This window comes from Monodelphis domestica, chromosome 1 (assembly GCF_027887165.1).
Source record: "Monodelphis domestica isolate mMonDom1 chromosome 1, mMonDom1.pri, whole genome shotgun sequence".
Lineage (NCBI taxonomy): Eukaryota > Metazoa > Chordata > Mammalia > Didelphimorphia > Didelphidae > Monodelphis > Monodelphis domestica.
In genome coordinates this window covers 247,415,671-247,431,997 of record NC_077227.1, presented here as the reverse complement: position 1 = coordinate 247,431,997, position 16,327 = coordinate 247,415,671, and the positions used below count along the sequence as shown (strand labels likewise).

Below are 16,327 nucleotides of genomic sequence, written 5' to 3'. Positions count from 1 at the left end.
TGCTAAAAATATCAAAGCAAAATAACTGCAAACTATGAAGGTGCCTGTTTATTGCAGAATGGCTAACCTAATCATAATATATGAATATTACTACACCATAAGAAATGATGAAAGTCTTTTTTTGTTTTGTTTTGTTTTATCCAGAGAAACCTGGGAAGACCTGTTATTGTCTGATATATAGTAAAGTAAGCAGAACCATAACAATCTATAAAATCTTATTATACAGAAAAACAATTTTGAAAGACTTGAGAACTCTGATCAATGTAATGACTAATTTCAGAGGATTGATGATGAATCATGCTACCCCATTTATGGAAAGAGAAGTTGATGAACTCAAGATGCAAAATGAGACATCTCTCTAGACAAAGCCACTATGGAAATCTGTTTTACTTGATGAAGCACATTTAATACAAAGGTATTATTTTTCTTTTTATTTTCAATGGGAGTGAGGGTAAGAAAGTGAAAGGAGAAAAGAACAGAGTAAAAAAAAATAGAAAGGAAGACCACAAAGAAGCACAGCAAATAGGATAGTTTTGAAAGGTACACAATGAAATTATATACTTAAATAACCAATTTCATGTACAATTTCTTTTTTCTATCCGTCTTACTATGTTATATGTTTGGTGTTAAAAATAGAATGAGAAACTTTTTTTAAAGGATGGTAGAACACTACACCATAGATACATTAAACAACAAGAAAAAAAACAGATCTTGCTTTCTCTTCTATTGAGGGAAAAAATTGAGGTAGAACAAATATAGTTAAGAGGGAAGGGAACTAAAGCTTCAAGATGTTTTCTGTTTTCATCTCCTTACCTGATTATTTTAACTATGTTAAATTTCACTAATGTGGACAAACTACAACCCAGAAAACTTATAGCAACTTTTTTGTTATTGTGGTAATAGAGATGTTTATGGTCTAGAAATGGATAAATATTGCCCCAATTATGAAGCAAATTTTGAGAACTACAAACCAGTGATATAAGACCTAAGTTTCTTGCAAAAATTCTATAACAGATATGTGAAAATTTACAAAATAAAATGCCAAAATTCAGGAGATAATATTTTTTACCAAGAACAAAGCATACCAAATGAATTTTACTTCTTTTTCTGCTGGGTTATCAGACAGGGAAATGTTATAATCTTCATATAAATAGATAACCAGCAAAGCATTTGACATTATTTCACATGATTTCCTTGTGAATAAGATGGATAAATGTGGAATGGGTAAAAATAGTACAGTTAACTAGATTATTGAGTCATTTGTGTCAACGTGAAGAAACTTGTCCATGGCATGTCATTAGTGTCTACCTTATGTACCACATAGTTTTGACAAAGCTTTTAATGGCATTTTCATCAAAACTTCAAATGACAAAATACAAAATTGGGAGATATAGCTAAAAGAACAGATGAAAACACTGAGATTCAAATAGAATGTTGGGCTGAAACAAACAAAAAACCCTCAATTATTTACATGACAGAAGAGACCTTGCTAAAATACACTGTACAGTGTGGATACTAAAGTAATTAAATTCTAAATATATGCCAATACTCTCATCGACAAAAATAAAATTATAGGTATGAAGATCTAATCTGCATCATATCATCTGTCTAGTTTCAACTACAAATCTTCTCAGAATGATGTGGTTTAGTTCACTGGGTCTCATGCCAAGCTCTATACACAGTGCCTGACACCTAGTAAGCATGTAATGTTTACTGAATATAAACACCAGTTTAACTCTCTACCACCTTTGAATAAAATAATGACACTACTCAATCTTTTATTGTCCTCTATAACTTTAGACATTTGCCTTTGGTATCTGTCTTTCTATTGGGCAAGAAAATGTGGTGTTTAGTGGATAAAATTATTTCTGTGATGTTTTGGTCGACTTGTGACAACTACTTTACATCATTTGAACATATTCAAAGTAGTTAAGTGAGAAAGTGAAAAGAAAGCACTTCTCCAGAGGCTTCAATTCCCTCTTAAACCTGTTTGTTCAACCTTTACCAGTTTTAATATTCCTTTGATAGAGAAAAGATATTTTTGGTAGCTCTGGGTTTTTTTTTTCTTGTTGACTATTAGCAACCCACCTTTCCTTTTTAAAAAAGTTCTTATTATGTACTTAACATTAAATAAAATATTTTTCATAAACATTTTTCAATATCATTTATGTAATATAAATTTTTTCAAAACTAGTGATAGAGACAATGTCTTTACTTTTGGTAATACTGTAAAGTCTACATCTTTTTTAAAATGGGGTTTGTCAAAACTGCTATAGTCATATAGAATATAACTTCTGACTTTTATCTTTTTTTCAATGATAAATAATTAGCCTACATAGAAGCTCATTTGGAAATGACTAACCAATTATTTAAAATTATAATGTTATATCCACATCTAAATACAACACCCACCTTTGCACTGGAAGCATCAAGTATTACAGTAAATATGGCTTAATTTATTTTATTTATTTATTTTTTAAACCCTTACCTTCTATCTTACAATCAATACTATGTATTGGTTCCAAAGCACAAGAGTGATAAGGGCTAGGCAATGGGGATTAAGTGATTTGCCCAGGATTACACAGCCAGGAAGTTTCTGAGGCCACATTTGAACCCAGGACATCCCATCTCTAGACCTGGCTCTAAATCCACTGAGCTACCCAGTTGCCCTCAATATGGCTTAATGTAGAGGAAGTTAAGTTCTTCCTAGATCTTTGCTACCGATTCATCTGTTGATGCAATGTGGACATATAAACTGCTATTTATCCTCAGGGTAGTCTGTTTGCTTACTCATAGAAGAAATGCAAAATAAGCAACATTTCTTATTGTCTTTGGGTATTGTTTTCAGGTACCAAACTCTGCCAAATCTTTCATTCACCTCTGAGGATAGCCTGTGAGCTATTCTTCCATTTAAATATAAATTATTTATGGTGTGGCTTTGTAGCAAAAAAAAAATCAGTATAAACCATGGTTTGGTTCTTCAAATAGTATTTCAACACATTGGTCTTTGGGTCAAAAATCTCACATCGATTAACAAAAGTTAAATTCATATTTGTAGACAACTAAAGAACTGCATAGTTCTCAGTCATCTGTCCTTTCTTATCCTAATACTTTTGCTACAGATAATGAATAAAGATGTATAAGTCATGGATCATTTTGTATTTTTGACTTTTTTTGTGGAAACAAATGATAAGCCTTTACATAATTAGCTTGGCTGGTCCTCAGATAAAGGCTATCACCAGGATCATATTCAAAGTTCTCTCAGTTTGGCAAAACCTTTCACAATGTGCACTTGACTTGACATGACATTCAAAAGTCCAGAGTCCACTCTTTGTCATAATAAGGTACCTATGTAAGGCCTTTGTGGGGTTTCTAGTTGCTCTCAAATAAACTTTTTATTTTTATTAATTTGGAAAATTTTATTTATTTAGACTATTTTCTCATGGTTACAAGATTCAAGTCTTTCCCTCCCATAGCCGACGTGTAATTCCACTGGGTTTTACATGTGTCATTAAGACCTATCAAATAAACTTTTTAAAGGAATATATTTTTCATTAAAGTGTATGTTGTGAATGTGAAATCCCTTATATTATATGTAATATAAGGATCAGTAGGTATTTTACATATCCTATCATCTTGCTTTGTGAATATTTTGTGCTTTGTACATTCTGTAAAATTACCACCAAGGCCTTTGTAGAAGGCCTCAACCTCATACAGTATAGACATGTTATACTACATACCCATGTCTTATACTTGTTCTACACTCTTGACTCCTTTACCCTGTATGTATGATATTTGTATTGCTGAATATTCACTTCTGACTTCAGGCTCATGGAGTAAGAGGTATACAGTTGTCCCTCGCTATATCATGGTTCACTTAATGCAGCCTCACTGTATCATGTTTTTTTTTTAAAAAAAATCTAATTCTGTATTAGATTTTTCACTATATCATGGGATTCTGCAGATGAATACCATATTGTACACAATGGAAAAATAGTATGCCACTACCACTTGTGCAAAGGCAACCAACCACAGTGCTGTATCCTATATCCTGAGCACTGATTGGCTCAGTGACTATAGCATCAGTTTGTTTGCTCTCTTGCTACTTTGTGGATTTTCACCTATCACAGGGTCTCTGGAACATAACACCTGCAATAGGTGAGGGATCACTGTATATATAACTGCAGTAATATATGACATTCTGTATCAAATTGTACAATATAAGGAGGCAGCTCACAAGGCTCAAGGTCTTCAGTTGTTAACAGGAGTCTGGCTTTATTGTGAAATCACCCCTCTCTCAATAAACCGATTTCTTTTTTGGCTTGGAGACTTGGCTTTCTTTTTTCTTTTTGTATCTCAGCTAAATAAATTTTCACCACAATGTATATGACTAATTTTAGATAGATTATACCAACCTTATTGGTTTATAAATTTTTATTATTTAATTTAACTATAACAAATTAGAAATACAAAATAATTACTTATCTCCAGAAAGGCCTTATTATAATGCATGTTTGTGGATCAGGACTAAGAGATACAATGATTTTATCAATTTAGTTATTGGGGGGATTGGGAAATGAGCCTGATCCAAAGAGGAAGAGGTCTAGGAAAAGGGAAATCAAGAGGTAAAATGAAGTAAGGAGTAGAATGAAGTATTAGAGATAAAAAAAAAAAGCAAAAACTAAGAAGAGGATGACTAAGGAAACTCTATTCAAGTAAGGTCTCTCAATATTGGACAGTGGTTCTGGGAGTATGATGGCTCCAAGCTTGAGATCTACACAAGTTGACCACTGTGCAAAGGTTTATCTCCAGTCTCTAAGGATATGACTTAAATGAAATAATCCCTTCCCTCAAGGAATTTATATCCTTTAAGATGAAACAAGAATATATACAAATAAATATATAGGTTAAATACCATTGTTAATATGTGCAATTTCTATATCAGAAATAATTTATTAGGTTCTCAAACACACATTAACGTCAATGTTACTAATGGCAATTTTGAAAGTAGCATCAAGTATCACTGTTTTAGACTAGAAGAAAAAAGAAGATAGATAGTTCTATTTCTTAAACAGACTTCATTTAAGCCTCATTGAGAGGCCCTTAAAAGCTTATTGCCTGATATTTGATTGGAGAGCAATAGTTGAAGTACCACTAGTCTAAAACATGAATTCTCATTTTTTTTAAACCCTTACCTTCACCTTCTGTCTTGGAACCAATACTGTGTATTGGTTCCAAGACAGAAGAGTGGTAAGGGCTAGGCAATGGGGGTTAAGTGACTTGCCCAGGGTCACACAGCTGGGAAGTGTCTGAGGCTAGATTTGAACCTAGGACCTCCTGTCTCTAGGCCTGGCTCTCAATCCATTGAGCTGCCCCCATAAATTCTCATTCTATAAGAAATTTAATCCAATGGAAGCATAGGAAATTCCTTAGCTTCATGAAAAGCTGTAACAGAAGGTTATAAAGAGAATTAGGCTATGAGAACTGAATATTAAGTTACTTGGAAAAACTCAAGTCTAAAAAATTATCTATAAAATGTATCTAAAAGATATAAAAATGATAATAATATAAAGAGTTAGTTAACATTACTGCTACAATGGAGCTAATATTTAAAGAATTTAAAATAAGTCCATTCTATTTTTATCCAGGTCACAAAGTATCTGTGTGTTATCTGAACATTTGCCATTGCTTGTTTTCACTGTGATCTGTCCACTGTAAGCTTGAAAACCCCTACTCCCTTATATGAGTATTAGATTTTAATGTTAGTGGTAGTAGCAGGTTAATCATAAATTGTAATTCTAAGATAGGTAACTAATGTTAGCATAACTTATAATTTTAGTAGGCCTTTTGTGATTGTTTTAGTATAAATATTAGGGTTGAATTAAGTATGACTGAATTTATATATATATATATATAATCATTGTTAGCAGAAGCCTCAGTATCAGTATTAGCTTTCAAATTTGCTATATCATGCATCATCAGCAATAATTATGGTCTTGAACTTGTGATCCAGTATATATCACCAGGCCTGACCCCATGGGTTCAAAGCCTGGTACCACCCACTCATCATTTGTGTCACTAGTCCAACTCCCCTGCTCCCCCTTTGTCTATCAAGTAACTTTTAAGTCATCATCAAATGACTTCTACCACCAATAAGAAGTATTTCCTAGTTGCCCCAACCAATGCTCATTGCTTCTACATGCCTCTAATTTTAAATGGGTATAACTATTGTCTTGGATTATTTTTATACTGGTATAAAAGTTTTCTAATTCTTTGGATATTAAAAAAAAGTCCTCTCACAATGGTTGGGATCTTCTGGTCTTGACCAGAAGTCTGGCTTTATTGTGAGATCAGCCTTCTTGCAATAAACTTATTCCCTTTTTGATTTCATCAGTTTCTCTTATTTGACTTTTTGTTAAGAGAATTTTCCCCACACCACTCAACATCTATCCCTGAAGACCTTACCAATACAGGACCTTACCAATACAGTCCAACTCATACTAATAGGTCAGGTCTCAGACTCCTAAAACTATACAATATCATAAAGACACCCTCCCCCACCCTCTTGACATGTTTATCTTTCAATTATCAGTTAGAAGATATAATTATTTCAATGTAAAAATAATTAATTTAACAGCACACACACAAAAAAAACCACAATTTGCTGCTCACCATAATTTAGGAAGTCTATTACTACAGACAAAACAAAACATTAATGAGGAAACAAAGCAAATACAGGAATCCTGCAGGATGGGATCCTCCAGAAAGCTCCTATCTGTCCTCCAATGATATTCCTATGTTGCTCCTGCCTGGATGAGACTAGGCCTACTGCTCCTCGGGGCAGGATTTTCTGCTGCCTTGTCTGGTTAAGCTACTCAGTGGAAGTTGGACTTGAGTCCAGGGAGTTAAGACTGAGAAGCTACTATAATAAACTAGATCAGAGATGATACGGGTATGAATTAAGGTGGTGATTTTGAGTGTAGGGAGAAAAGGTTGAGGGAGAATTATGTGGTAGAAATGGCTAATTTCTAGTTAAGATAAAATCTTTGGCTAGGTTACTGATAGCCTAGTTCAGACTCCTTACCCTAGAACCAATATGAAATCTTTTTCAAGATGGAGTTCAAACACCATCTTCCTCATGAGGCCTTTTCTGATTCCTCCAACAGCTAGTAACCTCCCGAACTACCTTGTATTCATTTGTACTCATTCTCTTTATTTTTTTTATATATGCTTATATGCATTCATATTGTCTTTCTTGATAGTAACAACAATAAGAGCTAACATTTATATAGCACTGACTACACCAGATGCTACACTAAGCACTTTCTCATTTGATAGGGCACAAGTTCCTTAAGAGAAGATATCCTTTTATTCTATGTATTCTTAGCACTTCCTAGTACAAGCATTGGTTGACTGACACAAATTTTACTGTCACATAAAAATAAGATCTGTCTTATGGGAAAATAATAATTATGGTCCTTCTATCTCTCTTGCTACATAACAGACATAGGCAGTTACCAATGTCAATTATTTTTGTACCTGTTACAACATCTAATGTGCACTGAACAGAATAGATACTGAATTTGTTTACTGAACTTAACTGCTTATACAGTACATCAAGACAAAGATAAGGTACAGATGGTCATTTTATTTATGTTCATATATTATATAATAGAACATCCTCATTCGCCAGTTAGCGAAATAATAAAGAATACTTAAAGTATAATATTACCCCCCCAAATCACATTTGCTATCATGTCACCTTACCAACTAGTAGCATATAAATGCTGAATGAAAATATCCCAATATTACTTGTCCAAACCTAAGAAAATGTCCAGGTATAATCACAATCTTCACTTTAGAGCTATTCACCTGACCAGAGACATGAAAAACTTATCTCTTGGCCTTCATAAAACCTTAGGAGTTAGGTTAAAAATCAGAAATCTTTCTAACAAAATTATGAGATGTCATTCAAACCGTAACATCTTAACACAGCTTAATGACAATCACGTTCAGAAAATTAAAGCAATTTTTAAAAGCTATATTTGGGAAGATTATTACTTTAATAGTTCTCTCCTATAAGAATGTAAAAATTTGTCTAATATGTTTAGCAAGCAATGGTGCGATTATAAATGTTTTTGAACATATGATGACTCACTGTTTTTAATTCCATAAGTACTTGTTCATCTACTCCATCATCCAGAAAAACTTCTCTGACATCATTGAGGACATCTTCCATCACAGATCTATATAATTTGGGCTATAAAGAAAAAAAGAAGTTGTTGAAGAATATATATATACATATATATATGTATACTGAATTTAATGCAGTTGTCATTTTACAACATTTTACAACAACGTATCTAAGGGAAACATTAACCATAAAGATTGAGGGGTAGGATGTCAATCTGCTTATCTGAAAACAACTAATATTTCTAGTATAATGGGCAAATTCTAGGTCCACAGGTTATTTATTCACTAAATCCTTCAGTAAAGTAACCCTCTAAGGAATATTTAAGAGTAAAATTGGAATAATTCATTATATATTGATATAGAAGGAATTTTCATATCAATACAAACATTAAAATCCTAGCACCTCAATGCCAACTACTATGGCTGGTATTCAACAGCATATTTGTAGGTTGCTCAGATTTGGTTTCTAATACTATTTTACTTTACCGTGACACCCCCCCCCCCAACCCTGCAACTTTCCAAAGCTTCATGCCAACCTCTGCTCTAGTTAAAATAACCACACGACTCCTTTTTCTGGTTAATATTAAGCAAACTACTCACGGTCACCCCATCAATTTTTATTCCCACTCTTACCACCTTACTCTTCCCTTTCACTCACAACGACTTTCAAGTTAGTCTTTTTTCCTTCTCATTTAGAGATATGTCTCACCCCCCAAAATCAAACCCACTCTCTTCTTTTACTTGAAGGAAAGAGATATGGGGGCACACGGTATTAAAATCAGAGAAGAGCATCAGTATGTCCCTCAAACTGTCCCAATATACAAGAAGTCAAATCCAAGGGATAGATGACAATTCTAATGATCTACTGTGTAAGGACAGGAACAAGAATGGAGATTCGGACCTGGAGATGTAGTGTACTCCAAGGTAAAGAAACCCCTCTCTACCAGTATAGGGCAGCAGCTGTTCTGAAACTTACTCTTATGAGAGTTATCTACAGCAATGGGAGTGCTTATGACTTGCCCTGGGTCAGAGCCAGGATGTATCAGAAGTGAGACCTGAATCTAAATCTTCCTGGCTGTAAGGCAAGTCACTATACTCTACCCCAAGCTGCCCCTTACCTATTATGTAAACAAAAGATATACAGAATCACAGAAGTTTAGGATTGAAAGATCATTTTAAAGATGAAGGGAAAAGCTAGGAAATATTAAATAGTCTACCAGCCATTAGGTAAAACATGTGCAACCTACATTTTAACTCATTATGCTTATGTCTTATATCTCCCGAGAAGGATGTAAATTCTGGAAGGACCAACTTACTCTGAAGGACAGCATGTAAGAATTATGCCTTACATTCTTTTGTATCTCCAGGCACAGAACATGAGGAATTCAAATGGTCAAAGATAACATGTACAACTCAAATAATGATCAAGAATTTATTTCATTCCTAAAACAAAACATCTGTTTGGTAAGTTTCATTTAACATCTACACTGAATTTTAAATTACTTTTAATGTACCAAAATAATCCATGGAATCAAATTTATCCACAATGAAGTTCCATTCAGAAACCACAAAATAGAACCACCTTGAAACCTAGCAATGGCCCAAAGCCACCACAGTATATAATAAAGAACACCAAGTTTTAAACCTGGAGACGTTATTCCTGACTGTCAGCTTACTACTTAAACTTTGTGCCTCAATTTTCCCATCTGCAAATTGGAGGGAGAAAGTTATCTCTAACACAAAATAAGGTAACTAGCAAAAGAAGGAAAGTACCCTGAAGGAGAGACAGAATGAAGCATGTACCAGATAAGTCAAATCACAGTCACACTTTAACAATCACCTGCCCTCAGACCCTGAGGAAGACATCCTAGGACCCTGAACCAAAGAGTCTCAGGAATAGCAGTGCTCTTTAACCATCAGGTCTGCTTCCAAGCTAATAACACTGATAACTGAGGAGAGAAACCACTGTGGAAAAGACAAACACCTTCCTTACAACCATCAACTGTAGCCAAAAGGCAGATAGAGGTCAATAAGCATTTATTTATTAAGTACTATCATATTCCAGGCATACAAAGAATGGCGAAAAAAAAAGTTCCTTTTTTTTGAAGAGTTTCCTTGAGATAACAAGTCCTCAGAAGCATTATCCCAGGAAACAACTACAGGGGAAAAAAGGTCAGTAATCTCTAATCACCTCCAGTCTAAAGGATAAGCAAGTCAGTCAAGATGAAGCAGCAAGGCACCCAAAGGGAGAAAACAGGAGTTACCATTCAAGTCAAACCAGCACCACATTTTTACCATCATCTCCCCTCACTCAGAACCTTGATAGAGTTAGCCCAGGGTCAAGAACTCAGGAGACTTGGAAACAGCAAAGCTTTAGCCTACTGCACATAGCATTTGCAACCCTGTTAATTGTATAACCACCAATATTACAGGTCACAAGAGGCCATCTAGGACAGAAATTAACCTAGGGTCTATGAATTTTTTAAAATTTTGATATCTTTCAACATCATTAGCTTCCTATTTTGTGGATTTACAAACATTCTGAAAAGGCTTCAGAAGTTTGCTAAGTCCATGAAATAAAAATGGTAAAGTAACTTTGATTTAGAAACAAACTTCTTTGATAAGAATGTAGACTGGCTCAATACAATACATCCTAAAAAAAAAAAAACACCTCAGGAATATTTTCTACTATATTATCCACATATAAAGGATTTAATTTCTTGAATACCAGCTTCGTTTGCCCCCCCAAGATGGTTTTATCATAAAATTCTCCAAGGATATTATCATAACAAGGTTCTTTTATTTCTACAATTATATCAGGAAATTACTGAGCTGTAGTTAAATTACAAATTATTATTATTTCCCCATCTATACAAAATTTTCTGATTATGAACCAGTTAATCTAGACATTTTTAGTTTAAAGATCTAGGCACCTAGACAGTAGTTTTAATTTTTAAAGTACTACAGTACAAAACTTCACTACTATCAGAAACTTCTCTGTATTGGTACATATTATTAAATGAAGCTATATATTTTTAGAACATGTCAGATGAAACTGTAACCTATTTATTATTCATATGCTAGTGAACTTATATGTACTCTGCATTTTTTCAAGGGCAATGGAATAATTGTATTTTCATAAAGTATATGCATTTAGCTGCCTTTATTCATATGCTAATGAGGTTTAAAAAATATTGGTGTTCAGGTACTTCCGAGACCATACTGAGTAAAAATCATTTCTAAAGACATTTCCTATTCAATTTGAATGAAAGCTACAGACTGCACCAAACACACTGCTTCAGGCAAATACAGTTATACCCTATTATATGGGAACCACACATTTAAAACCAAATTTTACAACTGGATAAATTAGAGGGTAAATATTTCCATTACCAAATAATTTGCTATAGAAGAGAAGCAGCTGTATTGGATCATAGATTTAACAGTGGAAGGTCCTTTAGAGGCCATGTAGTCCAACTCTCTTTTTACTGATAAGAAAGGGCTAATTGTAGAGTTATATACAATGTAGCAAAGGTGTGATTTGAACCCAAGTCATCTTGTCTCCAGGTCTCAAGCCTCAAATCCATCCAACTCTTGCTGGCCCTGCAATCTTGGACTTAGTTTCTTCACTAATAAAATAGCCCAAACATTTACACTTCCTTTCTGACAAGGTTCACATAAGGATCAAATGAAATAATATAAGTAGCTATGTAACTGTCAACTATTATTAGAGTTCCTCTGAATCAGTTCTCCAAATATGAATAATTGGTTCTTGTAACAAAAATTCCATATACAGAGTTGCTGATAAACACATCTATTAAATATAACAATAGGTATCTATATGGTCCACTATGAGGGTAGTGGTCATGTTAAGATTCTATAAGGCTTACAAATTTACCTAAAAAACCCTATGTACAAACAATATAAAATAAGATGAAATTGCGTGTTTAAAAAAGAATGTTATTATCAATCAATTAAATGATCAGATGTTTATTTTTTAAAATCCAATGTTTGTATTCTAAAGTACCTCTTCATTCACAATGAAACGTTTTCCTAAATAAAAGTTATCAAAAGGAAATTAAGTTTAAGATTTATTATAAGAACCTACAATCTATTCCACATTTCAAAATATTATTTTTACAAGTTTTACAATCCTAAATTTTTTCAGTAAACAATTTAGAGCTTTCTAAATTTTTTAAATGCTTTAAAGTCATCTGTAACCAAAAGTACCAAAATACTCAGTACTAGACATAGCCTGTCCTATATTTTCCATACAAGTTATAAGAAACGTAGACTATTTTCCACATCCAAATACTTTGGAAAAACTTGGGGTACTGGAAAGGGGAAGGAAGAGTGGCCTATTGCTTTTTTCTTCTTCGAAAAATAACACAAAAGTCATCGAGAAATACCAAACTCCTATTGTTTAGATGGCAGAAAGAAAAACAAGTTACTGCAGCAAAAGCCAGGGTCGACAAGCAATAGAGAGTGGACCCAAGAGCTGTAGAATTAAAGTGCAAGTAGAGGCCACCCGGAAAAAAAACTGCTGTGCACGAATCAGTTTCTCACTCCGGAGCATGCACCTCCCAGCCTCGCTCTCCGCAGCTCTCACTATTTAAAGCCTGATCTGGTGTTTAAATGGAGAGCCGGTGACGTAGGACTGAAAAGCACCTTCCCATCCTGGCAGAGTCTATATTAGAGAGCGCAATGGCTCTATATAAACAGGGCAGCCAAAGGGAGGAGGACCACAAGGAGCAGGGACTGAAAAGCACGGGAAGCTGCAGCAGCCATGATGGATCGATCTCTCTCTGAGAGTCGCAAACAAGGGGGCCAAGTCTCCACGGTACAGTCCTGGGCAGAGGGTTTGTTTGCGGCATTTGGGGAGGGGGATGTCATTTTTTTTATTGTTATTAGTCTTATAATAAAAGGAGAGTCGGGTGGATCGAGGATCACATTGTACTGGTGACTGCAAAGGTTATTTATGTGACTGCTTTTTGCAAACCTATGTGACTGCAAGTAAATAAAATAAAAGGACACAGGGGTGGGTGGGGGCTAAGGCAGCATTTAAGGCAAAAGGGGTGCCATGGTCAATGTAATTTTTTTTTCCTCTTGCTAGTCGAAGGTATGACGGGATTTTGTTTCCCCTTCGCCATTTTAACGATTCTAAAGGAGATGGGACAAGTGCTTTTCAACCTTCTTTATAAAACGTAAAATGGCCCCATCCAGTTCCAAAGAAACTAACCAACACAAAACTCAAAGGTCGCCTCACACTTCGAGCTAGTACAAGGCATCCTCGTTCAGAAGGAAAAAAAAAAGAAAAGAAAGACCCCCCCCATACACACCCCAAGCAAACTGTATTGGGGCGGGGTCTGGAAGATTAATCTTCTTCCCCAAGCCCCGGATTTTCCCCCCTAGATCTGAATTAAACAGTTGAGTGTAGCCCAGCGGGACGAGCCCACTTCGGGCCAGCTCGGGCTTTGGGGACTCTTGGGCTTTCCGGTGCCACTACACTTGCCTCACTTGTCTAGAGACTGCCATAGATTTCAGTTGCCCCGGAGGATCAGACTCCTTTCTAAACTCCTCCCTCTACCACAACCCCCCCCCCCCTTTTCTAAAACAAAACCAACTCTCCCCTCCACCAAAATCATTTTATGGCGGTTTTGGGGGGAAAGAGAGGTGGGAGGAGAGGGTATGTCTTCGTTCCCTCCCCTTTCTCAAGTTTTTAGCCTCTTCTTTCGCTCGAGTGGTGACTAATCTGAGGAAAGCCTTCCTTAAACCCTTAAAGCACCGCTGAGAGCCCTCCACCTACTCTCGTCTTCCCCACTTCTCCCCACCCTTCTCAAGACCTTTCCCTCCTAGAGAGGGGGGATCCCCACCCTACACCCCCAATGAGCCCCCCGTTCTTGCCTCCACCCCAGCCCCCCCTCCCCCGCCCTCGGCCCAGGTCTTCCCTTCGGCGGGAAGAGGTGGCGGCGGCGGCGACAGCGAGAGAAGGCTGAGGGTGGGGGTGGGGAAGGGGGAAAAGAGTTGAGCCCGTCTCTGGCTCCTGGGCCCCCAGCCCGCGCCCGCCCCCGCCGCCACCCAGCTCCGGCCGTGGCCGCCGCCGCCGGTCACCGAGTCACATCCTTACCACGGGGTTTGTATTTGCCGAGTTCGCCATTTCCACACACAACACAACAACAAAAAAAGAAAAAGAAAAAAAGAAATAAAAATAAAAACAAAAGAGACCCCGACTGTAACCAGATCACCGAGATTTTAAAAAATGAAAAATGAAATCGAGTCCCGAAGGTGGAGTTGGGGGAAGGGGGGCGGTGAAGGGGGGGGGAGTCCTCCGGGAGCTGAGATCCACGAGAATCGCCCTTAAAAAAAAAAATTTTGACCCGTCCGGGGTCCAGGGGAGTGTTCCCCGCCCCCCGCCCGGGGCAAAGGAGCGAAACCGCCACCGGTCGCCGCCCCCCGCGCTGCCGCTACCGCCGCCGCCGCACGGGCTGCAGCCACCAGCCGTCTTCTCCGCCCGCTTCTCTCCTTTATATAGTGAGCCAACGAGCTGCGCGAGCCACCACCGTCGAGAGACAGGGGCAGGAGGAAGGGGAGGGGAGGGGAGGGAAAGGGGAGGAGGGAAGGAGCGGAGTGGGAGAGGGAGGAGGAGTAAGAAGGGGGCGGGTAGGCGGCGCAAGACACCGCGAGAGCGGCCGGGTGCACGCACGCGTGGGGGCGCGCGAGACTGCTAAAGTGACTCGCGGTCGACCGACGTCTCAGCACGGTGCGAAGGTGGGGAGGGAACGGGGACTGGGGAGCTGGGAAATTGACCGACTTACTCCCGTCCGCCCTCCCTCCCAATCGCCTCTCGTGCCGGGATCACGTGGTTTGCCTCCGCCGTGACCCAGGCGGAAGTTTCTTTTCGCTTCTCTCACTTCAGAAAGATAAGAGTTTAAAAAAAAAAAAAAAACCCTAGCTAAATCGGCTGAAGGGAAAGGCGGGGGTTTCAATCCCTGCAGGGAGCGAGTAGACGATCGGCCGCCCTTTCTCCAGTCCCCAGGGGCGCTCCGTGTCAGCCGGACTAAATTTCAGAAGTGGCGCTCACTTGAAGCCTTGTTAGCTCTGGCCTCCGGGTAGGCCAGTGATTAATTGGTCACATGACTCCCCTTCCTGTCCCTGCGAAAGGGGCGCTGGCTTAAGTTTCGATCTGCGGAGTCATCGTTCCAAAAAGCGAGTGACACCTAGTTCGAACTCCCTGCCGCCGCCGCTGCTCAACCCGAGCACTACTCGCAACTTCTACGCCAGAAATTATTCCAGTATTCGCTCCCGAAGATATCTGCTGCACGTATTTCCACAGAAGCAAACACGCTAGGGTTATGTGCACTTCTGGATGCATAATGTTAAAATTAGATGTGGGGGAACGCTTTTTTGCACTCATTTATCCGATATTAAATTCGATTATTAGAAATGTCACGTTATATTCAGACTCTAATTTCAAAGTTACTCTACTGGCTTATTTGGTTTGGAATTTTAATTTCTCTCGTTTCTCTGGCATTATCAAAAAACACAATATTTATCTTGACTTACTATAATGTTTCCAGGATGTACACCCCAAATACATAATTTCAGTTCATTTAAGTCACATGAGCACCCCCCACTCCTCTTCAATTCTAGAACCACTCAACATGACTTACTATGTCCACCAAAGCATTCCCCCTCCCCAAACTCCTTTGGGATAATGCTATCTTTTTAAAAAAATTATTGTCTATTTAGCACTGTGCTTGGCCTATAACAAGTGCTCAATAAATACTGTGGTGTTTGAAGCTTTTAAAATAACTGCTCCAATCTTCTTAAATCTTTCATCCTCCAAGCCCCAAACAACATATTCAGAGCCTGCCTTCTGTGGTTTCCCAAGCAATACACTTATGTCTCCCTACTAGGTATTTTCACTAGCAAATATGAACCCTACCCCCTACCCCCCTCCCTCCCCATATTTGCAACAAAGACTCCTGGCTTCCCTCAAGTACTGGCTAAAATCTGACATAGTACAAGAAGTCTTTTCAGATCCTCCTCAATTCTAGTGCTTTTCATTTGTTGATTATTTCCCATGTATCCTTTATATAATTTGTACATAGTTACTTGCATGTTGTCTTCCTCC

General features: G+C 37.5%; 1 protein-coding gene and 1 long non-coding RNA gene across 5 annotated transcripts in view; one reads left to right on the top strand and one right to left on the bottom strand.

Annotated features, from left to right (window-relative positions):
• The window catches only part of GTF2A1 (general transcription factor IIA subunit 1), a 49,092-nt gene extending 34,111 nt beyond the window's left edge, over positions 1–14,981 (bottom strand). For 2 of the 4 annotated variants that reach the window (XM_007472691.3, XM_007472692.3), the window contains exons 1-2: positions 14,321–14,846; positions 8,159–8,260 (exon numbers count right to left, since the gene is read on the bottom strand). In XM_007472691.3, the coding sequence (XP_007472753.1) occupies positions 8,159–8,260; positions 14,321–14,350 (132 nt within the window). In that variant the 5' untranslated portion in view covers positions 14,351–14,846. Of the gene's footprint in view, positions 1–8,158; positions 8,261–14,320 lie in introns of all 4 variants that reach the window. The other 2 variants (XM_001366949.4, XM_056810607.1) reach the window with 2 other exon arrangements.
• Positions 12,775–16,327, top strand: part of LOC130456307 (uncharacterized) — a 39,084-nt gene continuing 35,531 nt past the window's right edge. Inside the window, exon 1 of the long non-coding RNA XR_008914952.1 lies at positions 12,775–13,033. This is a non-coding gene — a long non-coding RNA (uncharacterized LOC130456307). The remainder of the gene's footprint in view (positions 13,034–16,327) is intronic.